At 39.6% G+C, this 27,695-nt stretch overlaps 1 protein-coding gene across 1 annotated transcript in view; it reads left to right on the top strand.

Annotated features, from left to right (window-relative positions):
- Positions 1–12,761: 12,761 nt before the first annotated feature.
- Positions 12,762–27,695, top strand: part of CFAP20DC (CFAP20 domain containing) — a 57,937-nt gene continuing 43,003 nt past the window's right edge. Inside the window, exons 1-6 of the mRNA XM_051627669.1 lie at positions 12,762–12,829; positions 14,109–14,198; positions 14,684–14,777; positions 16,294–16,366; positions 23,264–23,378; positions 25,233–25,386. Coding sequence (XP_051483629.1) covers positions 12,809–12,829; positions 14,109–14,198; positions 14,684–14,777; positions 16,294–16,366; positions 23,264–23,378; positions 25,233–25,386 — 547 coding nt within the window. The 5' untranslated portion in view covers positions 12,762–12,808. The remainder of the gene's footprint in view (positions 12,830–14,108; positions 14,199–14,683; positions 14,778–16,293; positions 16,367–23,263; positions 23,379–25,232; positions 25,387–27,695) is intronic.

Below are 27,695 nucleotides of genomic sequence, written 5' to 3'. Positions count from 1 at the left end.
TGAAATGCATCTTGTTGAATAAAATCTGTCATTGCTGCTCAGGAAATGATGCCCTGGGCTGGTGTCCAGGAGCCTCACAGCAAGGTCTGGCTACGGCCCCTTCGGTGTCATCCCAGAAAAGGTGACTCTGGGCCTGGCTACCTTTGATGCTTGGGGAGGAACTACGTAGCACTTCAAGGGACCAGCAACTCACTGGGGATGGCGGGAACCCTTCCCAGGTGCCAAGGCTCTCACACTGCCCCGTCCATCCCTGTTTTCCTCTGTCCAGCCCCAGCAGTCCGGTGTGCCAGGGCTTACAGCCCCATGCAGGGACATGTGGCACAGAGCTGGCAGGCTGCTCTTTTTTAACACACACTTCACTGCTTTTCCTAAGCAGGCACCTGCCCTCTCAGTTCACCCTCCCTCATTCACCACAGAGCATTGCAAACTACTTGCAAAAGCGTAAGTGCAGTAGCAGCTTGGCCCTGGTGGCATTAAGGACTGTCAGTGAGGGGAGGAGAGGTCCTGAGGTGCAGGCCAGGCACAGGGAAGCTCTCCCTGCTGCCAGGGCTTTACAATTGCAAGTAGGAGAGCAGGGCTTAAAAATGAGTTGGGGTGGAGCAAATGGTACCTGGAAAAGTTCAGCTATTTCTGAGTGGATGAGTGGTGTCTTTCTCACTGCTGTGCTGTGGTCTGCGTGTCTCTGAACACAATGCACTTGCCCCAGCCCTGAGAGTGATTTTTATGGTAGCACTTGATCAGATCCTGGCTCTAAAGGTTGTGGGTGTGTGTTTGGGTAAAGCCTCTTGGGCCACGGAGGGGCTGCAGAGGGGCCCAGGCTGTGGGCTGCACTGGGATCATGGATGTACCTGCACCATGTATAACTCTCTGGTTACTAGAAAGGAAAAACAAGGAAATCTAAAAGCTGGATCATCTTCTGGTATTCTTGTGAACATCACAAGACATTAATGCTGTGGTGGAACTGGCTGTTTCTGAAAAGCCACTTGCTTTTCTTTATTTCCCCCCCCCCACCCCGGGAAAGCAGCAGCTATTTTAATTTGGGCCTCACATGGCTTCAGAGGAAATGCCATACAGGTATCTGCAGCCAGAATCCATCTTCCTGAGGCTGGGATGGCAAAATGCAGTGCCACCCAGCTGTGTGTTCAGCACAACAAGCCGACTGGCACAGCAGGATTCCTCCTCAGGGCCCCTCTCAAGCTCCGGTGAGAAAACAGCAGCCTAATGTGGAGGAAACTCTTGCATGGGACATTTCCTGAGCTTTATGAATTAATTAGAAAACTACCCAGCACAATAATAAATGCATCCAGAGCTTTGATATTTTGCACATCAGGTGGTAACTTGGTAGCTGTGAATAGATTGGCTGGAGAAAGATTTTTGCCTTGAGCACTGCAGCAGCAGATGGCCTAATAAATATGCAGTGCTCTGAAACGACGTTTGAAATTTGTGTGACCTAAGGTTTTTTGGTCTCCCACGCAGATGAAATGCACAATCATCCCATAATAAACTTTTTAATAGAGAAGAACCCTGAGCAGTATAATGTAAACATTGTTTGAAGTAGACCAGCACTACTGGTGTAGTAGCAGCTGCCCTAGGAGCTTAGCTGGGTTTCTTTATGAGAAGTGTTTTACTGTGACTGTCCCTGGTCAGGGCAGAGGACCCACTGTCAGCACAGCCAGTATCTCCTCTCTCTGGCAGTGGCCAGGGAAGATATCTGTAAGGAGTGAGACAAGGACATGCTGTTAGTCCCCAGGAGCACTCCAGCCACACTGCATAAGTAAAATTGCTTTTTCTGTAGTGGCTCCTGATAGCATTTTTCCTCTGTTGTTTTGCAACCGCATACCTTTCAAACCTGTCTGCTCTTCAAAACTCTTGGCAAAAGAACATGATAACAAAGTAAAAAAACCTGAGATCTGCTGAAGAGGCCACAGCTGCAGGGATGGATCACCAAATGCTCTGGCTTCAGGAAATATTCAGCCCCTCTGCAGATACACTGGATGGTTGTGTCCGATGGCCAGGAGCTAACACCAGCTGTTCAGGTGATGACATCTCTCTTCTCTTCCACTGATGAGGGTATTTCTGTGCAGAGGGGCTTAAGGGCACCAGCACAGGGGCTGCATGAGCAGAGGGATGTATCTGGGCTACATTTTGACAAAACTAGAAAAACGACCTGTATCACAAGCACTATTTTGGTGCCCTTAGTGCAAAAAAAAGGAGGAGGAAGTGCTGGGGATGGGCAGTTGTGCTCAGCTGGGCCACACTGGCCCTTGAACTCACCTTCAGAAATGTCTCTCAGCTCTGAAGCATCCCCAGCCTGAGCCCACTCTCATCTGCCATGCACACTGCATGGCACGCACTTGGAAAGTGATTAAAAGCATCACAAGGTTGTTGATTCACTGCTGATTTACCACAGGAACCTTCATAATAATTCTTACCATGTAGCTTAATGTCCACAGATTATTTTTCTTCTTGAAAAGCGTCAAGCTTGGAAACAGAACTGCTTTCAGAGTGGCATGATAAGAGCAGAATCCTGCTCAGGTCTTTGCATCATGGGCTGCTGCAGGTGATCCCTTGGGAGCTCAGAGCTATTTCTGGGGTTTCATCCAGGGTGTTCACACTTGTTCTGGTTGTAGCACCTGCAGCAGGATCCCAAAATATCACAGTTAGACCTGCCTGTTCAGCTGCTAAAAAGCAAGTTAAACACTTGCTTAAATAAGAAAAAATGACAAGCATTGTTGTGACACTTACATACTCCCATGGGTATCGTGAAGCCAAGCTTCCAGTTTATCAGAGAACTGAATTTAAATAGTTTTTTTCAAGGTGCCAAAAAAGGTGGCAGATAAGGATGCCAAGTTACTATGGTAACCATGAGAAAAGTGGTGATTATCAGCGACACCACATAGAAAAGACAGACTGGATTGCCTTTTCATTTTACATGTAGCCCATTGCTTAAAAAAGGAAGCCTTTTTCTGAAATAAATGTCAGGGAAAAATAACTTCAACATGAAATGCATTATGCTAAATTGTTGTCAAGGGTTTTTCAGGCTGTGCACACTTGCCATTTGACCCAAAGTTTATAGGATGTGCCCCTAAGCAGAATGCTTTATGACTGAGGAGTATGTGAGTAATAAACTCCGACTTTTCATGTTTTCTTACCTAGTAACCACAGCAGCAGAGGGGAAAAATCAATATTGATGTCCTACTGTAAGCTCCTTAGGACAGAGCGTGTTCGTTGTTTGGCACGAGGCCCACGCGTACACCCCGCACTTGGGTACAAGTGACAGCACCTCAAGATCAAAGATGACAAAGTCCCAGCAGCTGCTTGGAGGGGGAGGCCGTGCTGCTGCTCGCTTGCACCTCGTTGTCTGTGAGCTGCAACTCAATGCTGCTGCAGCCCAGAGAGATCTAAAGGCTGAAACTTCATTATTTGGTTGAGCTTCGGAGAAAACCTGGGTAGACAGACCTAAGGCAAAGAGAATGAGAGAAACAGGGAGAATCATTCCAGCAACATAAAAACACACTGCTCTGGGCTGTGCCCAAGAAGTGTTTTAAAGATTTCTTCTTCCTCTTGAAATACCTGAGAGCTGTTTGATGGTGTTTTTTAGCAACTGGAAAGAAAGCAGAGATGTCTGTCACACAGACCATATGTAAGGAACATAGAAAGGTCTGAGAGTCCCGTTGATTTACTTGTGATCTGCTGACTCCAGCAGCTCTACCAACCTAACTTCAAATCCTCAATGCACATCTCTGAAACACTAACAAAGCCTTACTAAAAGTTACTGCATTTCAAAATTTCTGTCCCCAAAAATCATTAGTGATGCTGGGTCTGTCATTAACCTTAAACTTTATGTGGACACGGATAGGTCTTTTTACCTGTCCCTTCTGCTGATCAAATCCAAACTTCTTTGTAATTGTAGGGAATACTTTTAACAACAACAACAAAAAGGATTAAGTATATGGTCTTACATCTAGGAACATACTGACTTGCAAATGAACTATGTGATGATCCTCATGGACTAAAACATGGTATGTGACTGTGAGGAGCAAATCTCTGTGCTTTTCATCACTTGCCATAAATGCTGGCTTTGACAAATTGGCTAAACAAAAAGCACAGTGCCTGCCAGCAGTGCCTTAGTTCTAAGTTCAGAGGATGATGATTAAGAAAAACAGTGTGAGCAAAACTTACAGTCCTTGTAGCTAAGGCTTTGGTGCCTCTCAGCTCACAGGTGTTGTCCACAGCATTATGGCAATCAATCCCCATGGATGTTGAAGGCATAAAGCTGCTAACTAGAACACAAAGGGCAAGGATCCCAAACTGCTGATTTTGAAAAGCAGGGCTTGCCCATAAAATACTGCTGGGCTAATGACAGGAAAACAGAGTGTATCTGGACATGCCAATGAACCTGTCTGAAACAACAGCCTCACCCTGAACCTGGTGTCACTACCTGCCTGCCTCCTTACTCATTAAAGGTGGGGAAAAGAACAGGGAGTCCCAAGGATTCCCTTTGGTCCAGTCTTTGGATGTCCACTGGTACATTTTTGTGTGTGACACGTTAGTGATTGCCAGCTGGGAAGCCAGGACAAGCCTATCTACCCAGACAGGCACTGGCAGACAATCCTGTGGACCTTTGCAGACTCCTGCCTCATAAACAGCTCACATCAGTGGTCTTTTTTTTCGTTTTGTTTTGTTTGTTTTGGATTTTTTGTGCCTTTAAAAAAAAAAATAAATTTAAAAGTGAGCTGTTATCTCAGTAGCATCAGTGGTGCCCTAGGACATCCAACCACTCCTGTGAGACAGGCAGCTATGAAAGGAACATTAACAGCACATTTTAAATAGCCCTTGCCACAGGTACAGGGATCATGCTGCTGTTACATGATGCTGAAAAGAAAGTGGTTAGATATGCACAAGCATGGACAAGCTTGCATCTGATTTTTGAAGGTCAAACTTTTAAAGTGATTATGGCATCAGCAAGAAGAGGTACAAATCTTCCTGGGAGAAACAGGCCAAAGCAGGGTAAGTAAATTATCTCAACACAGAATCTGTCCTCCTGTGGATTTCAGTGCTACTAGAATCAATTTGTGATGATATGTTTGTACCTGCCACAGAAGCCAAATACACAATCTGATCTTATGCCAAGTCACTATTAACAACTGCATTTTCAATTGATTCTGGGATATTCATTCACTGGAACCCATGATTACATATAATTTATAGACATTTCATTTTAAATCACTTGCCAGTGAGCTTACTAAGCTCACTTTATGACATTCAAATATATTATATTAAAAAATTCACTGTGTAATCAGCCTGCAAATAATTATAATGGAACAGCATGGGATATAAGCAAGTAGAAACTGAGAACAAGAATCACCAGGAATTCCTACGGATCACTTTTGCCGTGTGATTTTGACATTCCCTACAACTGCCTCCAGAAAACTGTTAAGTACAGAACTGGTGAACTCTAAGTTGGAACTTTAGGATCCCCTCTGAAAACTGCACTGAAACCCAACACAGATGGGTTAAATAAATTACATCCTTCTGTTGCAAGGTGTAACAAAAGGGACACAAACATGTAAGACCTGCACTCTGAGCACAGCTTCCCATAAGAATCATATGCACAGGGTCTTGCCTCACATGAAGCAAGGCTCCCTTTTTGGAGTGTTGAAACAATCACTCTGCTGCTCTTCAGTTCTGTTACACTACACCAGTAAATGAGAGAGCAGCTGGTACTCTCAGACCCTGCTGTGGTCTAGATTTATCCACTGCCCATGCACACACACCTGTCCCCTCCAGAGCAAGACAGCAGCTGAGATGTAGACATACAAACCCAAGACTAAATAGCAAAGAATCTGAAAGATTAGGGTAAAAGAGTATAAATCAGATTATATGAGTGTTTGGATATGAGGGTAGCAAAACAGGGTATTAGGATAACAAAGCAATAAGGTACCTTAATAAAAAAATACACAAATAACCAAATACTCAATGATTATTACACAAAGGCTAATTGAGTGCTGGCAGCTCAACAACAATTAAAATAATACTTTAAGGCAATGTGGTAAGACAATGATTGCAGTCTTCTCTCTTACATTTAAAAGGATCCTCATGTCTTAAAGTTCTGAAGCTTAAAAGTCACTGTTGTCTTTAATATTTAAAATTAATTAATGAAGATATGAATAAGAATTAATATATATGGATTGGATGCTTCTTACCCTTTACTTGGCTACAGCTGGCTCTCCTCTTCCCTCAACCTCTGGAGGAGTAACCACTCGAGCAGGTGTCCCTGCTGGAGGGGAGGAGGTCCAGCACACCTGGTAGGAAAAGTGTACAGGATTCTCTCTGATCAAAGATGGGACCAGGCTTTTGTAGAATAAAGTGACTGGCTTCTGTCATTTCACTGCTTCACCATACCTCCAAAATCCTCCATTGGAGAACAAAACGGGAAACAGACAGAGCCCTGGGACAGGCTGCCCAGAGAGGCTGTGGAGTCTCCTTCTCTGGAGACATTCAAAACCTGCCTGGACACGTTCCTGTGTGATGTGTTCTGGGTGATCCTGCTCTGGCAGGGGGGTTGGACTAGATGATCTTTCAAGGTCCCTTCCAGCCCCTAAGATTCTGTGATTCTGTGAAACAAACGAAAAAACCAAGCAAGCCTTTTCCCTAATTAAGCACATTGTTTTGTTTATCTATCCGTTCTTGTTTGGTTCCCATTTAGCCTTGCTGGAGCCACGCTGGGCTCTGTGCTCTCCAACACAGGAGAGCAGCTGGTGACTCAGACATTTGTACCTCTCAGAGAAATTATTCTGTTATTGAAGATCAAATAGAATCAGCGAGGATAACTAATGAATTCACTATTTTATTTATTTGAATAGTATTTGTATTAGAAGACCAAGGTACAAATAAAAATAAGACAAAATTCGGAGTTCATGTACATGGCTGAAGGAGGAAGCATTCAGCTGGAAATCCACAGATGGGAGTGGATACAATGGTGACTACACACTTAAATTGCCCTGCATGATGTAATCTTGGCAAACACACACATGGGAAGGTCACTGGCCGAGGAAGAACACTCAAAGGAAATGAATACTGGCCTGGCACTGGGGCAAATATGCCTCAGCTCCATGGTAGCTGTTACCAAGTGAAGCAGGCAGAAAGGCACACCATGTCTCCCTTCCTTGTAAGCCAAGAATGGCCAGAAGGATCTACAGAAAATTTCCTAGGATGCCTCGATGTCTTCTTTCTTAGCTTAACCAGTATTTATAGTTTATGTAGCTCTCAAAAGAGAACACAGCATTTTACAAAATACAGTATGAGCTAGAAAGGCAAGAGATTTCCAGAACACTTTAACTGAACGTCTAAAAAGGCATAAACCAAACACATTCAGAACAATACAATAGAGAACAGACAAAAAAAATGGTCATTAGAGCTGAAATGGAGCTTGCACAGGAGGGAAGGGAGGCCACTTGCTGTATATCAACTAGCAGGCTGCTCTAAGTGTGGCAATGGTATTCAGTAAGGCAGAGTCAGGAATGGATGAAGGAAATTATAGTACTATTCCTATGGTTGCAAACCCAAGCTATGTCAGTGGGGGTCCTTTAAAAATGACTGGGTTTAATATCACACCTTGACTATCCAGTGCACATTGAACATATTCCTAAATTCAATTAATTCAGTTCCCAGCACGAAGCTAGTAACAGCTTGGTATTTTAATTTAAGGCAGGAGACCTAACCACACCTTGTGCTTGGGGCATTTATGGGAAGAAAGGATGTCTGTAAGTTTCAACTTCCTACTCCCAGATAGAGTAAAAATCTCTTTACTGAAATATGTTGTAACATGTAAGGGCTTCAGAACATAGAAGGGTCATATTGGAAGATAAAGGTATGAGTTGTCATAGTTTTTTACCCAATCATTACCCAAGCTCTTGCCGAACACTCATCATACCTTTTCAGGGCTTTTGTAGATACACACTGCACAGCAGCCTGAAATGTTCAGCCAAAGGAAAATACAACCCAGATCAGGTACCAACAGAAACGGATCTACAGATACAACCTTAAAGGAGTCATTGTAACATATGTCTGGATTGTCTGTTCATCACTTTGACAGCACCTCCCACATTACTAGTCCACATTTGGACTAGATGATCTTTTGAGGTCCCTTCCAACCCCTAGGATTCTATGATTACCATAATTCCAAACTCGACCTTGTAATGATGATGGGTTCAGGACATAGAAGGGCCAAATGTAATGACACAAGGTTCCTTGCTAGTTTTTCATGATCTGCAATTTTTGAGTCATATAATCTACAACAGATGTTTGGAGTTTTCTTCTGTCAAACCGTAAGAAATAGAGGAAAATGTGAAAGGTGAGATGGTAAAATGAGATAGGTAAATAAACATTATAATTGATTTAATTCATTCCTTTCTTTGGCAAAACCATGACAGTGCCTTTCAGGAGCAAAAGAAAGGAAAGTGAGCAGGGTGATGGTGGTCTGAGACCTGGCAGAACCCATCGATGGCAGGGGACTTTCAGTTCATGAATTTCATCATGATTTGATGGGTTACAGGGTTCCTAGTAACTGTTCTTTGTAGAAACACGAAGGCAAGCTTTGAGGAAGGAAACGGTATGAAGTGTTCTGGTGAAAAGGCTACAAAGTTTCATGAAGAAATGCTGTGATCAAAAAAGCTGTCACTTCAAGGAAACATCTTTGACTAACATCTCATTACAAAAACCAGGATCAGATTGGTTCCCTGTTATCTTCTTCCCAGAGGTTTTTGAGGCCATCAGGAGGTGTTTGCTTCTTCTTGACCGGGATGTTTAAACGAATGGGGATGAATTTCTCATTTCCTTCTCTTAGAGAAAAACGCCGGATCTCCCAAGTCCATTCGAATTCCTTGGAACCCAAGGACTTCGCTGTGGCTGCTCCGACTCACAGCTTCCTGCATCCTTCCGAAAATAAACACAAACCAAAACCAAAACCAAAACACCACTTGGAACGACGAAGCCTTAACGAGGCGAACGAGTTTCAGGAGCTGCCGGTGCGAGGCACCTGGGCAGGCCCTGGGGACCGGCGCGTTGCCAGCCCGGGCCGCCCTCTGCCTCGGGGAGCCTTGACAAGACTCGCTGCGAGGTCTGAGGGTTTTATTTCAGGTTTCGTTCCCGCAGCGGGCAGCCCGGCCAGTCCCGGGAGAGCCCGGCAGCCCCTGCAGAGCCGCCTCCGAGCGGCTGAGGCAGGTAACGGCCGCGGCAGGCCCGCCCCGACCGCCGCCCTGCCCTGCCGTGCCGTGCGGTGCCCTCCCTTCCTCTCCCCTTCCCCCCCTGGGGGTCCCCCCATCCCGGAGCTGCGGCCTCGTCCCCTTCCACCTTCCCCCAGGTGAGACCCGGTTGGGGCCTGAGCCCCCCCACCCCCCGCCCCGGGGGGGGAGTTTGCGGGTCCCGCCCGGCGGGGGAGCGGGCTGGGGCTGCGGGACCGGGCTGGTTTGTGCGCCGGGGCTGCGGGGACTGCAGGTGCGTGAATCGCCGACCTGGTGTCAAAGAGGTTAATGATCGACTTTTTGAGGGAGCGAAACGCTTGAATGTCTTTCTTTTCTTTTCTTTCTTTTTTTTTTCTTTCTTTCTTTTTAACCCTGCGGGTTGTGTGCCCGCCCACGAGTGCGTGGCTGTTCCCCCGGGAACGCCGCTGGTCTCGGTGCGGTTTGTTAACGGCCCTTCTTCCCCGCGTGTTAGCTTCACCTGTGTTTTGAGGCAGCACAGAGCAGTGCTACAAGCCCGGCTTTAAACATCCAAGGTGTAGCGCTCACTTGCCTGGGAGACACTAAACCCCTTCATCAGGGATGAACTCTCTTCCCTGGCGTGTCCCAGCCCGTGATGCTGAGTTGGAGGCACCAGCAGCCTGGGGGCTGAGCCTGAGTTCCCTGCCCAAAATGGTCTGTCCGTGCCGTTTTGCCGTGTACATTAGTGGTGGTCGGTGCAAAGTCACTTCATTTTGCTTCACGCTTCTTGGCTTTGAAATAGAAAACCTTAAACACAGCTTTTACAGCGCCTGGGGTGTTGATCAGAAAAATAGATCCGTGTGTTTACTGAAATAGTCCAGTTCAAGTCAGTTAACTTGCCATGACTACTAACGTTCTTAGGACCCCATCAATCTGTCCCTCCCTGTCGCTCTCGGGGTTAGACCAGTTTAAAAGAGCCTGAAGGTCTCTTTGCATTTACTGCTTGTGAAATACTCTTTTGCTTGTAACTTACTACCAACAGGTTGGTCGAATTGGGGGGCTACATAAACACAAAATATCATTGAAATATTTGAATGTGAAACATTCCAGTTTGAAGAAAAAAATATACATAAGATGTGATAGGATGGAGATGCTTCTGCAGGGTCCCAAGTCTGGAAAGCTCTTTGAACTGCTGCTACTTGTTGTTTGGTGTAGGAAACATTGTAAAATTAATGATCAAAGTCAGTGTACAAATCAAGACCTCATGCGGTCTCATAGGAATAGATTCTTCCAAAGGTTAGTATCTTTCATTGTTGCTTAACCTTATAAACTACATGCTTGATGGTTTGTCACTGACTGGCACTTTCAGCCTGTATTTCCACTTGGACAGATGTGGTAAAATACATGGGTCAGGGCCATCAAACTCACAAACAAACAAACAAAAGTCTGATCTGTTGCTGAGAATAAGTGAACTGCTACTTTGTGGCATTCTATAAAGATGTCATAAGACATCTATTTATTTGACATATATGAAAAAATAAAAATGGAGGACTTGTATTTCAAGATGCTGTTATTTCTAAAACAGTCCCCCTGGATTTTTAAGCATTTTTGATTTTTAGAATTTGTAGAGAGGTGAGGAGGAAGAAAGATAAAAAGGGGGAAGATATTGCAACTATCAGTTTTATAGGCCATTCTCTCTTTTGTTCTTAAGCATAGATTACTATATCTAAAGACAGTGATACCAGGTATATAATGAAAGCACCTTTTAATATTGTGTCCGGAATTGTTTGACAAAGAATATAATTCACTTAATGTCTTTAGTAGCTACCAGTCTTCCTAGAAAAGGCAATATCTACTCTTCCAATTTCCATTATGTTACAAATGAAAGTTACAAGTAAGCAATATACCAGCAAAAATGTATTGCAGTATCACTTGCAACACTTCTTGCCTGTAAGAAAACAAACATTTCACTGATGTGTTGACAGTCGTCAGCTTTGTAGTATGAATGAGTTGTCCCAACACAAATTTACCTCTCCATTTAAGGAGAACCCTTGTTGTGAATTTGATACTTACAAGGGTTGTCAGTTTCCTGAGTCTGAATAAAATGTGTTCTGCAAGTTAGTAAATAACCCAGCAGGTTGTTGAAAGACCTGTTGCCAATACTATGGTTTCTAAATTTCATTTTCCTTATAATGATCAAGTTTCAAATGAATTAATGTTTCTGGCAAGGGCATGGATACATCTCTAACAGCTGACTTCTTTCCATTTTTACTTTATTTACACAGCTTTAATACTTATTTGGTGATGATTAAAATAATTATGGATAAAAATCAACAGATTTCATCACATTTTCCCGAATGAATGACTATATATATATTTTAAAATAAAATACTGCACTAGATCCACTACATGTGTATATTCCTTCTGAACTCGTGCATGTTGTCACAGAATTTCTAGTTCATTCCCAGCCATTTCTCTTTATAATGTTTTTAAAACTTTTTGTAACTTTCTGTGTGTGAGAGCTAAACTGGGCCTTATGAAATGACATGTTTATGTTTTCCTGGTTAGCCTGTTGTTTTGATCTGTTAAGAAAATGGCTTCAGGCTCCAAAAAATCCAGTAATTAAATATAATTCTTTAAGTGGTCTGTGCCTGAACTGAAGCAATAAAAGTCTATCAAATAAGTGTGAGAGCCAGTCTTGTGAAAGGATTTCTCTGTGAGCTGACAAGCATTTTCGGGTTTCACAGTGAAGGTGCATGTTACCTCTCATCGAGGGTTCTAACTCTCTTCGGAGATTGACACCTGCCTTTTATCTTCAGGGTCCCCTCCCCTCCTGCTGACCTCAGGTGAGACTGCAGCAGGTGAGACTCCGAGCAGGATGTGGGAGGTTTCGTCTCAGTCCCTTCAACTTTCTCCAACTGTAGACACATCTTACTTCACGTTGACTTTAGCAGCCCTCAGAGAAACCAAAGTGCTGGGTTTGAATCTTACACTGATCATCCCAAAGAAGAATGCCTGATGTGAAAGAAGATCATTTGTCTCAGAAGTCTCTGCCAAACATCTCTAGATGGTGTGGTTTCTCTTGCAGCTGTTCCATATGTTTCTCTTTTTCTGTATTAAACGTTAATCTCCTCTTTAACAGAATCTAATGTTTTCCAGTGGGCACTCGAGAACAAAGAATAATTAAAAAAATGTGCATTAAAGATGATTTTCAAGAGTTTTAAAAGCATGAGCAGCCTTCATTGTCAAAATAAGAGCTCTCATAAAATTACTAATTTTTCTTGGAATACAAGGAAAGGCAACGCTGAGGATCTGATGCATGAAGAGAGTATTTTCCAAAACAGTCAATATTAATTAATTTTTATTATTATTTTTTTTTAAATCCCAGTTCCTTTGTGGTCACGCTCTGATGCAGCTGATCTACATTCTCACTAAAAGTATTTCATGTCTATTAGTATGTTTGGAAATTCATTATAGGATTTTTTCATGTCAAATCCCATATAAAGTTTTTTGTTGTTTGTTTGTTGGGTTTTTTTCAGTGTAGCCTCTAAGTGTCTTTACTGGTTGAGACACTGAAATTGATTTTTGACTGTGAAAGCTGGAGAATGTTCAAAAATCAGTATCAGGTAAAACAAATAGTTTTATTCTTTTGACCTCTTTGAATTGATAGTATGACGTGTTTTACGTTTATTCATTACAAATTTCAGAAGTATTTTATGAGTGTGGTTTATGGAATGTCATTTTGAATCTCAGTAGAACTTTAAGTCAGTCTCTGGGGTTAACCATGGGACTGGAAACAACTGGGGGTGGGTGGGCAGAGAAAAATGCCTGATTCTTATATGGTGCAGCTGATGTTCTCTGAAAGCATAATTTGAAAAGCATTTGTTTTGCTGGCAAGACTGGTCTCCCCTCTTGCTCATTCAGACTTGAGGACAATTGTTTGGGCAGCTGAGCAGAAAGAGAACTGGGGAGTGCAGGCAACTAGGAATGAGAGGGAGCAGCAGAGTTTTAATGATTGATTAGGTCAACTGTGCTGCTGAAAAAGTGCTTATCAAAATATAGGCCAAGTACATCAGATGTCACAAAAAATGTGGCATCAAATGGGAAAAATATTGAAGCAAAGAATTCCATAAGCAAAAGTCATAAAGCCTGCCTCCCCAGGAGCCTATGGTTAGATTCTTTGATGGCTAATAGGACACACACTCTGTTTTCACCTGGCAGAGACATACATTATATTTTTCCAGTATTAATTATCTGATTCCTCATGAAGGCTGCAGCCTGAGTACAGCTGATACCTTTTTATGGTGATACTGATATATGAGGTCACTTAAGTCAGCCAAGAAAAGATAGTAAATTTTTTGTGAGTTTCCCAGACTGCTTGGACAAGTCAGGCTGGAATTTGATAACTAGGAGAGTTACTGGGAAGTGTCTGACATACTCACATGTGTAGACAGAGCCTTTGCAAACTTCATTTCCATGGGAAATCTGACAACACATCCAATCTGCAACAGGTTTTATTTTTCAGTGTTTTAAAACTCTCTTCATTTGGTGAGTTGTAGAAATAAACCATATCCAAATATAAACTGCTAACCTCCTGCATGTTTTTAGAATACTTACAATAGTTTTGCTTTCTAGAGAATGACATTATACCTAAAATAATTGAAAATATTTCATGGTATTACTTCGATTTTATGTTTTGACCCTGTAGTAAAGGCAGCTATTGACTATATGGATTGCTGTATTATAGTAGTTTGGAAGCTGTTCTTAGTATTCTACTGACTAATCAGTAATGCTCACAGCCTGATGTGGGAAGGGATTGTTCTTATGAACTCATTTTGACCATCGATTATTCGATGATGAATATCTGGTTGGATGATGATGTCTCCTTAAACCATTTGATCGTAGGGTGGTGCATTTGTTGAAATATTCAGTGCTCAAGGCAAGAACCCAGGAGCAAAATGGAAGATTCTTGGCAATCCATCAGCTATCCGGAAAGTAAGTTTTTAAAGAAACTTTTGAAACCTGGAGTATAACATGGAAAAATGTGAATGAAGCTTAAAATTAGAAGGTAATGAGGGCTTTGACCTGACAGTAGAGTTGTCACTTTCAGTTCTGTCATTATGACAGACTAAATGACTATTTAAATTAGTTCTGTATGCCTGCTTGCAGATTAGGTTGGGACCATAATTTTATAGTTTAAATATTTAGAAAGTAATTTTGCTGTTCTGATTAACTAATGAATTGGGTTGGGCCCATTGAATCATGAGTCCTGTTTGTCAGCATTATTTGTTCATTAAACATGTAAGTAAAGGACATATTTCTATGGCTTATATTATTATCAACATATTTGAATTACTGTCATACTTGCAGGGCCATCTTCCATTTGTGGATTTTTTAAACAAAAAGTAGCTTTGCGTGTTAGCAGGATGGTTGAGAATTCTATCAGGATGCTTATGTTTGTTTACTGCCCCTTTTTGTAGGAATATGATAAAGAAGTGAAAGGCTTTGCTTTTGTACTTGAAGGAAGCAGTCAAATCAACAAAATGCAGCTACCAAAAGAAACTAGACAAACTTGTAAGTATCAAAGAATTAAATGTCTGTTATGTTGTTCTGATTATTAAATCAGTCTTATATTGGAATGTAAAACTTCTATTATTCTCCTGGACTTTGGGTGTAATTCAGCATTAGCAAAGTGATTTGTCATTATACTTTTTGCATGTCAGTTACAAATAAGAAAAAGGTGTAGAAATGCTAAAATAAGGGAAGCCCCATGGCACTGCAGGCTGTTTTACCTTGTAAGGCTTGTAGTAATGACTCAAGCTGCTTTAGAATTAACTACTTACTTTGGAAGGAAAATGGAGATGGTGACTTTAGTCAAATGAAATAGGAATCTTCTAGCATGTTTCTCATGCAGGGTGTATAATTACAAATTAGTTTTTCCAAACATACACCAAAAAATAAACAAGAAACTGTGTAACTTGGTCATGCACTAAGGCCTTGAAGATTAATTTGATTTTTATAAGGGTAGTTTTCAATTATCTTCAGTATAATAAATATTAGTCTAATTTATCTTTCTGAGAAATGCAACTTGTTTTTTTGCTAATGTTACAATAAACTATTACAGCCTAAAACAAGGATTGAGAATTAGTGTTGTGAATTATCACTGCTAAGAATAGTTAGGTTTTGAATTTACTTTAGCTAGTGCTGCAATATTACAGTCAAATTTCCATCTGTTACCATTCTGTCTCTCTGTCTCTTCCTCTCTTGAGGTGTATGTATCTCAAGTATTTAATTTGTGTCAAATATCTCCCAGTTGTACTATATTCTTTAAATACTCTTTCAAAGTAAGGCATTATGTATCCAAATATAGTCTGAAATTTTTAAGTGTCATTTGATCTACAAAAGAAGGAAGTTCTGAACTGGTGTTCTTTAAGAGTGGATAATGTTGCTGTTGAGTGTTGTTAAGTCAAGGAAGAGCTGCCTCTACTCTTCTTGATGGAATAACTAAGAAAACAACCATTCAATTCAGGCACCTTTGTACTATCTCTTTTCCCTTGATAGGGAGCTACCTGAATCCTGAAAGATTTATTGTGTTTGTTTCCTCAGTGAAGTGTCTTTGGTATTCTGAAGATGAGAAGCCTTCACAGAGCATTGTTGTTGTGATCTGGGTTGCATTTTTACCCAAGAGTTTCTTTGAAGATGTTTAGTAAGGTGCACATTGTCACAGAAGTGAGAGCAAGTTTCATATGACTATAAAATAATCTCCACAGGAAATTATTGATTTAATTCCTATGGAATATTTGGAATATCTATGTGCTCTTGGAACCCAGTGTAGAATTGTAAGAAAAAAAGAAAGCTCCTTTTAATAAGAATTCCACCAAAGCCACAGATGGGACTTTTAAAATAGCACTTTTATTGCAATTTCAATTGGATTTCTTCAGGCTTTTCTTGTGTTTGTATGTTGTGTGAACCTTGGGAAACAGTGTTGCAGGAGCATAGCTGCGTGGTACAAAACTGAAATGCTTGATGGTGAAGTGTGCATCTACATGTACATAGCACATCTTTGAAATTATTTTTTCCCTGTTTCTAGTGGGACTGATCCAGCAATTTCTGACACTTCAGATTTTTGTGCCACTGGGACAAGACTTCTCTACTGAGTTACTGTAAGATGCATCATATTTCCTTGACTTCTTACTGTAAAGTGAATGCCTGATTGCAGCCATTAATTGTGGTGGCAGATTTTGCATTAAAGCCTGGTGACTTATCAAGTCAATAAGAAGTAATTAAGCTAATGAGATCATTATTTCTTGAATGTTTTAAATAGTGACATTTCTTTGAAGACAGAACAAGGTTTATTAAAAATCACGAATGAAGATGGTGAAAAATCTGAAGAAATAGGACATGAATTTATCAAACACATGAAAATACTAGATCATGAGGGTCTCCCAAAAATTCATAAGACATTTATAAATAATTATTCCAGAGCCCTTTGTTTCAGGGCAAAAATAAATATATATTCTATTAATTGGGGTAGAGAAAAAACCAAACCAAACAAATGGTAAAAAGCTAGAAAAATTCTTAATAATCAATTGATACCATGTCCATGAATTTCCAAAATTAATTTCCAAAGAAAAAGTAATACAATTGAAAGAGACCTCTTCTCATTAGTTCTCTATGAAATTATTTAATACAGTACAGAACTTGAGCAGTTGCCAGTCCTTGGACACCATTTCCCCCTTAGTGGCACCAGCTGTTTATAATCAGCACAACCCACTCAGCTTTTTAGCCAGTAAAACAGCTAAGATTTGGATTAACAGAAGAACTATTGTGCCATTAGAAACCCTGCAGGAAAAGATAGGTAGAATGATATGCAGTTAAACTGGGTGAAGTCAATACATAATTTTATTTTTGTTTGCCTTTCTGTGACTTTGCATTCATCTGTACCCATAGGTGTCAGCTTTTCCTGGTGGTGTGGAGTAAGGAGAAACAGCTCTTGTAGGCTTCAGTGAAAGAGGACACAATGAAATGCTGAGAAAAAATCATTCCAAGCTATACTGTAGTAGAGAAACAGCATTGATTGTAATGTGAATAATCTATTTCATGAAATTAGGATGGTCTGCTATTTTATGTTGTTGGGTAATTCTGTTATCTTCTGTGCTAGTGAGAATTGAGTCATATTGATTAAAATCCCTCAGTGGATTTGTAACAAACCAGGGAGTCTCAGTGGTTTGTGAGTTAGTGGGCATTTATAGTCTACATCATGGTGGTAACATGACACATTCCTGTGGGGCATGTTGACTTTCCAACATTTTAGTATCTGAAGGTTGAGAAAATCTTCAGAAAATAAATTAACTGATTTAGCACAGATCTGCACCAGAAAAGATTTTTGCTGTTCCATGGGGCATTGAAATTTGAGAGAGAACACTGGGCTCACAAGTACTTGTTTTAAAGACAGTTTTGACTCAATGCATCAAGGTCTTTACAGTGAGAAACTGTTGGCAGGAAAGCTGGTAATTATTGAATAGACCAGAAAAATGCATGTTTTCAAGCAACTTCCCTTTCTCTTAGTTACTCTTCTTTTACTTTGTGCATCTTCTGTTACGTTTTCCTTTCGAGGTAGTTCTTTTAGTTTCTTACCTCATTCTGAATAATTTCGTGCTCAGATACGAGGGTGTATTTAGCACAGCTTTAAAGCTGTCCCTTTTGTTTGTTGCTTTTTATTTTCCCCTGCAACACAAAAAGCTTCTGTGTGTCAAATTACACTGACTTTTCTGTTCTTCAGTACATTTTGAGTGTAATTCTGGTTACACTCTCTGCTCTTATGGTTTAATGGTCTGATTTTCTTCCATCTTTCTTTGCCCTTTCTAGCTTGGGTCTCGGCTTGATGTGACTCACACAGAGTGAGCTGGTGTCTCTCTTGTATCACAGGGCTGAGCACTGGACCCAGCACTCTGGCTGTGGTCTTACCTGGGCTGAGTAGAAAGGAAGGATCAGTTCCCTGCACCTCCTGGCAATGCTCTTCCTAAGGCAGCCCAGGATGCTCTTGGCCTTCTTTGCTGCAAAGGTGCTTTGCTGGCTCGTCGTCAACTTGTTGTCCACCACTACCCTCAGACAATTTCATACAAAGGTGCTTTCCAGCCAGTCAGACTGTACTGGCATCTGGGATTATTCCTCCCCATGTACAGGATTAAGTCTGTAATTTAACATTCTTACTTTGCATTTTAAATAATTTTGTTTATTTCTTGTTGAAATTCATCAGAATTAAGGCAGATGCTTGCTTTGTGTACACATGTATTTTTCACCAGGAGATCAGAAGTCTTGGGAATAATCAAACAGGTGGTAGGTATTAGCTTTGGAAAATCTGGCATTTTCCTAAGTCTCTTTGGAATGATATGACAGAATTAGCATGGCCTGAAACCACAGTTGTAGCTTATTTTTTCACTCTGTGATAAGTGATTTTTTTGATCATACGTTGAAGCTTAGTCTGTTTATAACACAAAGAGATATTCTCATTGAATAAATGGGAACTCTGTGGATATTCAAACTCTGGAACATCCCTGATAAGGTTTAAGAGGTTTTCTGTCAAAGTTTAGCTAGTTATGTATAGAGGAATCTGTAGGGAAAAAGGGCTTAAGATGTCCACATTCCCAAAGCTGTTGTACTTGATAAAAAATTTACTGCAAGGCTTGTGAACAGCACAGTAGAATATAGATTGTTGTACCATGTTTCCTTTTTTCATACAGTTGCTTCTGTAAATGTATGTTTATTACTTTCAAATTTTTAATTACCAGAGCATACTACATTTTACATGCATAGCTAATTTATTCATAGACACCATAATAGCTTAAATTTGTGAATTACATGCTAACATAATTAGTCAGAATTTTAACTTTGCTGACAGAGATAAATGATTCATGTTATTCTAAAGACCCAGCATGTTTTCACATACAGAGCAATAAAAATGTCAATCTTGGTAGGTCTTGCAAAACTTAGACCAACCTTCTAAAGTTACAGGCAGGACTCAGTTGTGAATTAACAGGGGATTGTATCTGGATTTTGACCAGGATTCACAGAGGTTGCCATGAATAATAAATTGTATGGGAGTTGCTCTTTGCTTGGCAACATCAATGAATACCTGCTTTCATGTCTGGTAAATTTCCAGTTTCAGTCATTTGCAAGGAGAAAAGCACTTTCATTATAAGAACAAGTGAGACTGATAGATGAAATGTCTCTTCAACAGGCCAGCATAATTTTTTCTAAGTTCATCTTAAGTCTTGTAACAAATGGTTATAAATTATTATACATACAGAAGCAAAAGGAATAGGTAATCTGAGAAGATTAGTTTATCTGTACTCCTGGGTAGTTGCTGCCATTTACTTGTAATCTCACTATAGTTACCATTGTGAGGAGAGTAGTCAATCAAAGTAGAAGATGTAAAATAAAATTGAAAATTGGATTGGAAGGTAATTTTACTTTCAAATGGTTTGCAAATGTAGATGTTAAGTGTGAAATTAATGCAGTTAATGACCATAGCTGGGAGAGTTATGCACCTGCTGATCACAGGAATATTATTATAAATGAGGTTGGTTTTCCTGTTGACTGCCTCATTTTTCTTGACATGGTCTCATTTCTTTTCTATCACATGTCTGACCCTTAGATATAAATACTCAAGCACAGACATAATAAAAATACATTAACTCCTGTATAGATTTTTTTAATGCATCTTTGAAAATCAAGATGTGTGCCATAGATGTTTCTTGCCTTTGTAGGTTTAACATAGGTCCTGGGTTTTGATAACAGAAAAAAAATTGAGCTTCAACATGAGTACTCCTGAGTCATTTTTCAAGTGAGAGTTCCTGTTCTCTGAATTATTTCAGATAAGTTTCATCAGACCCACTGTCAAACAATTATCTTCCTTCTCCCAGGAAATAATTCTGCAGAATTTTAAGACCATCTTCTTTCTCCAATTTTGCCTGTTCTTCAAATGTTTCACCTACTTTTGCCTGTACAATATAAGCATGTTTAATGTTTTAAGTTTATTTACTGAAATAAATTTTAAACTTCTCTAGGTGCGATTACAGCAATATATCTGAGGTTTGCTGCCTCTTTATAGCATACATGCCATCACAAAACCCATCTTATTTTAGACTTACAAGGCAGAGTCTGATAGAAATGTGTGTATTTTTATCTAAATGAATGTGTTCTGTATTGCACTTCAGAATGTAATGAAGCTGTATATTTACTAATGGCCTTTTTACTGCTAAGGTACCTAATATTTTTCAGGAGGGAGTAAGATAAAACTTGAGATTTTATTGCAAGTTGTTTGGAGATATGCATGACTTAAGACTAGGCTCCTGCTGTTTTGTTGTAGCATCATTTAAAGCAACGTTCTCCCTTGAAACTTGCACAGTTTAGTTTCCAGCAGGAGTAGTATTTTTGTTTTCAGCACTCGGGTTAGTGCATCTGCCTGATGCCCCAGCATCACCCGGTGATCTAGGAGTGTTTCAAGCAACCACTACTCCAATTCTTGAAAGTTTTTTGGTGCCTCAATTTCCCAGCACTTCTGAAAATCAAGATTTAGAACAGAGTGGAGAGTCTCTGAAAACTAACATCCATGGTTTTTTTAGAGACAGGGTGTATTAGAAGTAAAGTGATGGATTCAACTAAGCCTTAATCTGGGGCACAGGCTTAGTTATGGTGTCAACTTACTGATGACATTAGGTGAATGATTTAATATCTTACTTAAATTCAAAAATTCAAAAGTTCAAGCCCAGATTGAAAGCATTGTAAGACACTTTGATGAAAGTTCTTTTCAAAAGCTTGATGGTATTATTCATCCATCCACAAATATATGTGCAGCTAATACTGAAACCCACTACATCAAATGACAGCAGTGGTGAGGTTATAATGTTTTCCCCCCAACACAGCAGTGACATTTCAGTGCATCTGATTTATGAAAGGAACTGCTCGTCTTTCAAATTTAACAGCTAGTCAACACTTCCACTTGGTTTTCATTTGCACACCTATGTTATGAGGATGAATAGATTCAAGATCAGATTGTCTGCAAAGGAAGGAAAGAATCAACAGATTGTAGAAAGTTGGTGGACTTTGTTTGCTTGTATGATGGTCTTGATGACTATGAGGAAACAAGAAGGTGCTCCTGTGTTTTTATCTGTAGTACTAGTGTAGACCTTTGGTTATGTACTTGCAGTGTATTTGGTGCTGTCCTTAGTTGAACTCTTCAATTGCCAAAAATATCTGAAGTATATAAATTGCTCCAGAATTAATGCCCTCCTAAATTGAGCTGAGGAATCCGAAGAACATATCAGAGCATTTGTCTGCAAATTGTGGGTGACAATACCTCACTAGTAGTGAGTGAGGGAGTCCTTACTAATGAAAAAGTGTTTTCAGTAATAAAACAATCTGGAGGGCAGTCTCACAATTTAAGACAAGCCCCAGCATTTAAATATAACAATTGTGAGTAATTGTTTCTAACAGCAGTAAGTTGTGACAGGAAGTTGTTTATTGTAATTATCATAGAATCATAGGGGTTGGAAGGGACCTCGAAAGATCATCTAGTCCAACCCCCCAAAATTATTTGTTGTCATCTCAGATGGGCTGCTAATTACAGAGAAATACCCATCTGTTACAAATAGGCTTGTTGAAAAGTAATAGGTAAATTAATTATTATTTCCTCATACAGATTGCAGCCTCTAAAGTCTGTTCTCCAGTGTAATAAGGTAGGACTGCTGAGGGATAGCCAGGCTGTGTTGCTGTTGTGGTTTAACCCTAGTGGGCAGCTGAGCCTCACACAGCCACTCTCTCACTCCCCCTGTATGGGGATGGGGGAGAGAATCACCAGGGTAAAAGTGCAAAAACGTGTAGGCTGAGATAAAGACAGTTTAATAGGTAAAGCAAAAGCTGCATGTGCAACCAAAGCTAAATAAGGCATCTGCTACTTCCCAGTGGCAGTCAGGTGTTCAGCCACCTCCAGGAGCTGGGGGCTTCATCATTCCTACTGGTTACGTGGGAAGACAAACTGAAACTCTGAACTTTTCCCCTTTCTTCTTCTTCCCTACAGCTTTTATTGCTGAGCATGGTGTCCTGTGGTGTGGAATATCACTTTGGTCAGTTGGGATCAGTTGTCTCAGCTGTGTCCCCTTCCCCTTCCAACTTCTTGTGCATCCCCAGCCTACCTGCTGGTGAGCTGGTGTGAGAAGCAGAAAAGGTCTTGATGCTGTGTAAGCACTGCTCAGCAATAAATCATCCCTGTGTTACTAGCATTGTTTTCATCACAAATCCAAAACATAGTGCTATACAAGCTGCTCTGAAGAAATTTAACTCTATCCTATTCAAAACCAGTACAGCTGCTCACAAGACTTGAAGAAAACATAACATAAAAATGAGCCTCTCGATCAGTTTAAAGGAAACCTAATCTTTGTTATCATGTCTGTGGTCTGAATCTATTAGAAATGTTCAAATTCAGTGTCCTTGGTGTCATTGTCAGATGACCTCAACAGTGAGCTATAAACCTCTGAATTATAATTCACATTTGAAGATATGTGCTTAGGAAGCAAAACAGACAGACCATGTCTTCTGTCTAGCTTTAAGCCAACAAAGAGCCTATATAAAATGACAGAGGCATTTTTAGGAAAAGCAAGCTAATAATGTTATTCTAGTTAGGAGGTGACAGTGTGTCCCAAGATAACACAAGCTTAAGGGGCAGAAACAAGTGTGATTATTAAAGGCCACTGGGTTCTCAGTTTGTACAAATTGAATTTTTTCGTAGTCTAAAGGGCTGTGGAAACCTAGCAAAGAGTGTAGACTGTTGAAATAAAATTAGCATGTAAAGTGAGTTTATATATGCAGGAATATAGCCACCAACTTTGAATTTGAGAAGGAAATCTCATTACTCATCTTGTAAAAGAAGTAATTCTTAAATTCCATATTTGCTGTCACTAACATAAAGCTGCTGCATATGAATAGGTTTTTTTGTGATTGCCCAAAGATACTGGGTTATCACATTGTTCTGTTCTCTCCTGCTTTTTTTTCTTTTATAGGATAACTGATTTAGGAAATATTAAAAGAAGATTGTATTTATCAACAGTCCACAGGGAGTTGTCCGTGACCACCCTGCATGCAAAAATTCCTCTGTTTACGCTCAAGCGCAAAATTGTAGGTACCTTGGGAATATTCCTCACTCTGGTCGAGCATGTTTTTTTCTCAGAAATGTTTTATGCAAGTTTATAGACTTGTTGAAATTACTGCTTTGCTTAGAATTCAGTCCCTGTCAAGTCAAGATGTGCATCCCCTCTCCTGGATGGTGTCAGAACCACTTCATACTACTGCTCTTCTACCCCTCTTCTAAGGCTGGCAGTTCATTCCCGTTATCCAAGATTAATGCTGTTTTGAAGTGGTTTTCTCTCACTTCTGCTGCCTATTCAGCCTTTGTAAAGCTCTCTGTCCCTGATACTACTTCACTGTCATGCTCTTCTTCACGTACCTTCTCCTGTAGTGACCTTTTATTACATTCACTGGAGCTGCAGGTAGACTGTAGCTGATGGCTATTTCATGTGTTTCAGGTTCTTGCAGATTCTGGTATACATAAAACAATGTGTGTGTCAAACAACAGCCATCAGCTTCTTCCTGTGCTCCTCTCCCACACTCAGACTCAATGTATGGCAGGAGCTGTCAGAATACAAAACCTGGACTGAGAGCAGCCCTGAGGAAAACAACCTGGGGGAACTGGTGGATGAAAAACTCCACATGAGCCAGCAATGGGATGATTCTGTTTTCAGTGATTAGATAGATCTTTTACATGGGTCTGATAGTTTAATCTATTCTGTACACAAGGTGATCATTATAATTAATATTATTGGTTGTGAATAAGGACAAACTGTGTTGTTTGTTCCATCAGTAGAACATAGTTTAACTTTTCATCTGCCAGCTTCCTGTATTTTATTCTTACAAATGATGTTATTTTTTAATCTCAGCAATAGATGTACCAGTCATAATTAAATACTGCATTTTCTATTCCACTGCTTGGTGTCTTCAATCAAGTATTCCTTTCCTGTCAAAATTTCAGACTTAGCAGCTAAATAGTGATGTATACACCTAATTCTTTTTCCCCCAAAATATTTACTATTTGGCATTTAGAAACTAGTATTTTTATGTTGAGTTTATAAGGAAATGAGGCATCTACAATCATTGTGTCTTAGCATTCTTCACTCTTAATTAAACTTCAGCCCATTGGTCAACTAAATTTTACATGTGAGTAATCACATAAAATATGTTACAATTCTGCAGATTCCATAAAAATTGATACATTTCTCCTCAAGGGCATCTGTTTGTTTCCTAGTTATGGAAGGTGTTTCAACATCAGCTCATTCCTCACTAGATACCAGAAGCAATGAGAAGAATTGTAACACCAGAACTATAAGCATATGTGCTTTTAAATCAGAGACTCTACATGGAAAACAGAAAGCCACAAGAAAACATATTTTCTTAGCTTTCTGCTTGTGGTTTTACTTGTTTTATATGAAATATCTTTTTTTTTTCTAGGACAATAATAGAATTATGATATGGTCCACATGTATAATTAGTGCCTGTAACTGCTCATTTCTGTATTTGGAGCACTTAAGCTCCAGTAACTTCAACTTATGAAGTGATATTGAATAATGTGGGTTTTTTCCCCCCAAAAAAACCTTCAATAGATGAAGTTTCTCACAAGCAAGTTACTTAGAAATAACTGGGAAATATATTATGGATATGCTGGGTGACTGAGCTCACTTGGGTTGGCAGTCACTAGTTCATATGTACTGACTTGTTGGTATAAATAAGTTGTTGTAGGTGCAAATACAACAATATTTTTTTTTTATTATCAAAATCTTATGCATTGTGAATCACAGCCTGGGAGAATCTATTACTCCACAGAGACCACATCAGAGAGTTTACAGAGAACTATATACTTAGTCTTTTGCAATGATTAGTGTTTGAGTTGTATTAAAGAGTGTTGTTTCTCTTTTCTAGTGGTGCAATATGTGTATTGACTTGGTAGCATTCACCAGTGAAATATTCAGAGGAGCTGTCTTCCAGTCGTTGGATGGAATCACTGTTTCAGCTAACTGTAAACTGAGAAAGATCTTCACTTTAAAATCCAAGCCTCAAGAGGCTGAGGAAGATGGTGCGTTATAGTTACTACGGAATCGTACATGTTATACAATCAAAAAATTGGCAATTTGAAAGTTTATTTCATGAAAATTAAAGTGATGGTACAGTATATTAGATCTGCTAGTGTTGGTCTTTAGGCAAGTAATTCAATGCATGTGTACTGTGTTTTAAACATTGACTCACTTTGAAGTATTTTACTGAAAAAAATAATCTGGCAAGATGTATCTGGAAGAGAGTTTGTTTTAATCAGGGTTTCTTATGCTGACAGAAATCAGGTTTTGGCCAAGAAGAGAGTGTCTGAAAGGAAAGATAAATACTTAAACTTAGCAGCATTTGCTATTTGTTTTCTTTATTTTGAACATTACTAGTCCAAAATTAAGACTTATTAAGACTAAATATTATTTAAATGATCCAAGACAAAATTACAAAAAAACCCATTATATATGAAATATATATGTGAAATATATATATATGAAACAGAGCTATGAAACTGCCATAAACAATTCTCTGTGATCTTTAGTCCATTTATCCTAATGTGTCCTTGATCCTTGGGAAACTAATCTTGGTGGTGAGCTGAAAAATGAGAGGTTATATTTGTAATAGCTCAGGATATTGGTCAAAGTCTCCAAACTAGCATCATAATCCTGAATCATTATTTTCCAAGGGAGAGAACTTTATTCCTCACTGATATTTGCAGTAATAGAAGAGGAATTGAAAAAGCACAGCTGGTGCTTTCTTATTTTAGAGGTATAGTTCAGCTCTGATTTCATTCAAGTTTTCATTTTCTGACTTTTGAATAGCACCCCTGAAAAAAAAAATAACAAGGGTTCTGGTTTCCAAAGGAAGGATGGTAACAGGAATGTAAGTGTAACAAAATGTATCTTCTTTTTAGAAAACCTAAAGCAATAAGGGAGAGTGGTGGTGAGGTTGGAAAAAAAATAGGAGTTCAGAAATTACTGCTGAGACAGTCTGGTAAAGTCTCAGCAGAAACTGCAGTTAGAGGCCTCACTGGTTTAAAATCAGTTCCATTGGTGCATTGTTTTCTCTCTTCCATTCTAAACAGGTTTTGAAATATGCAGAAATGGTTTAAATGAGTTTCAAAATTCCAAAGTGCAGTTAGCATAACGAATAGACAGCTTTAATAAACTGGTAAAAATTTACACTTAATTACTAGAATTATCAATATTATTACTATTACACAGCTGGTGGGCAGTGGTCTTTTCTGTCTGCTTATGAATTTCCTTATCTAGGCAAGTCTGAAAATCACATTACAGCCCAAGGTTTGGCTGTAATAAAATAACTCCATACATCATACCCAATTAAAGAAAAACAACAGTTGTTTTTTTGTTATTATTAATTTCAGTTGACAACCATGATTTCACAAAGCTTTTTTCCTCCTGGATGGTTGGACCAGTTAGTTGAGCTCCACTGAATGCAATGACACTGCAGCATGTAATGAGGGTTGAGTTCTTTCCTCGAACCCTCTTGGTTGAGGAAGTAGTGATTTCAAGGTGCAGTGTGTGTTATTCTGTTTTAGTACCTTGCATACGGTATGTTTTGCAGTCTTCAAATGCGGGTGGAGAAGAGAAATCCCATCTACTAGAAAAGTATTTCTGGGTGAGATCATTGAGAAAGAAGAAGAAAGCATTAATCTTCTCTGTCTCATGATATTGAGGCTTACAAGCTTGATACATCCCTAGTTTCTGGTTTCCATGGTACTTCTGAGGTTATATATGGGATTTTTATCCCTAAGTACTGTTTTACAGCAGTAAATAATATGCTGTCTTGGTGAAAAAATGGTTGTTAGCATTGACCTTGGTTAAATAAATGTGTCTACCATTGAAATATAACATGGGACACTTTAATTTTTCTATTAAGATCTCAGTACTTGATTCATTATTCAGGTTTGGGTCTGGGGCTATGTTTTCCTCCTCTTATCCTTGGAAAAGAGGCTAGTGCTCATTAGCTTACCACATTCAAGTCTTACAAACTTTGGAATGACTTTGCATCAGAATTTCAGGAATGTTTCTGACTCTGGATACCTTTCTTCATGGAATAACTTTCATAAACTCAGTCTATATTAGTTATCAAAGAGAAAGCAGACACGTTTAGATCACTTTCTACCAGTGCCTGGTGTAACAAGAGCAGATAGGTTGACAGATTTTTAGTTTACCATGACAGTGTAATGCTGCCCAAAGTTTGGAGTCAAAGCTACTTAGATTCTTTAGTTGCATATATGGTGCCTGTTTATTTGCCACTTCAGTCCCACTGACACCAATACCATTTTCAAATGTCCATTTTGTCTAAAAAATATCAATATGG

Source organism: Apus apus, chromosome 9 (genome assembly GCF_020740795.1).
Source record: "Apus apus isolate bApuApu2 chromosome 9, bApuApu2.pri.cur, whole genome shotgun sequence".
Lineage (NCBI taxonomy): Eukaryota > Metazoa > Chordata > Aves > Apodiformes > Apodidae > Apus > Apus apus.
Note: the sequence above shows the minus strand (reverse complement) of the source record. Positions and strands in the feature narration are given on the sequence as shown.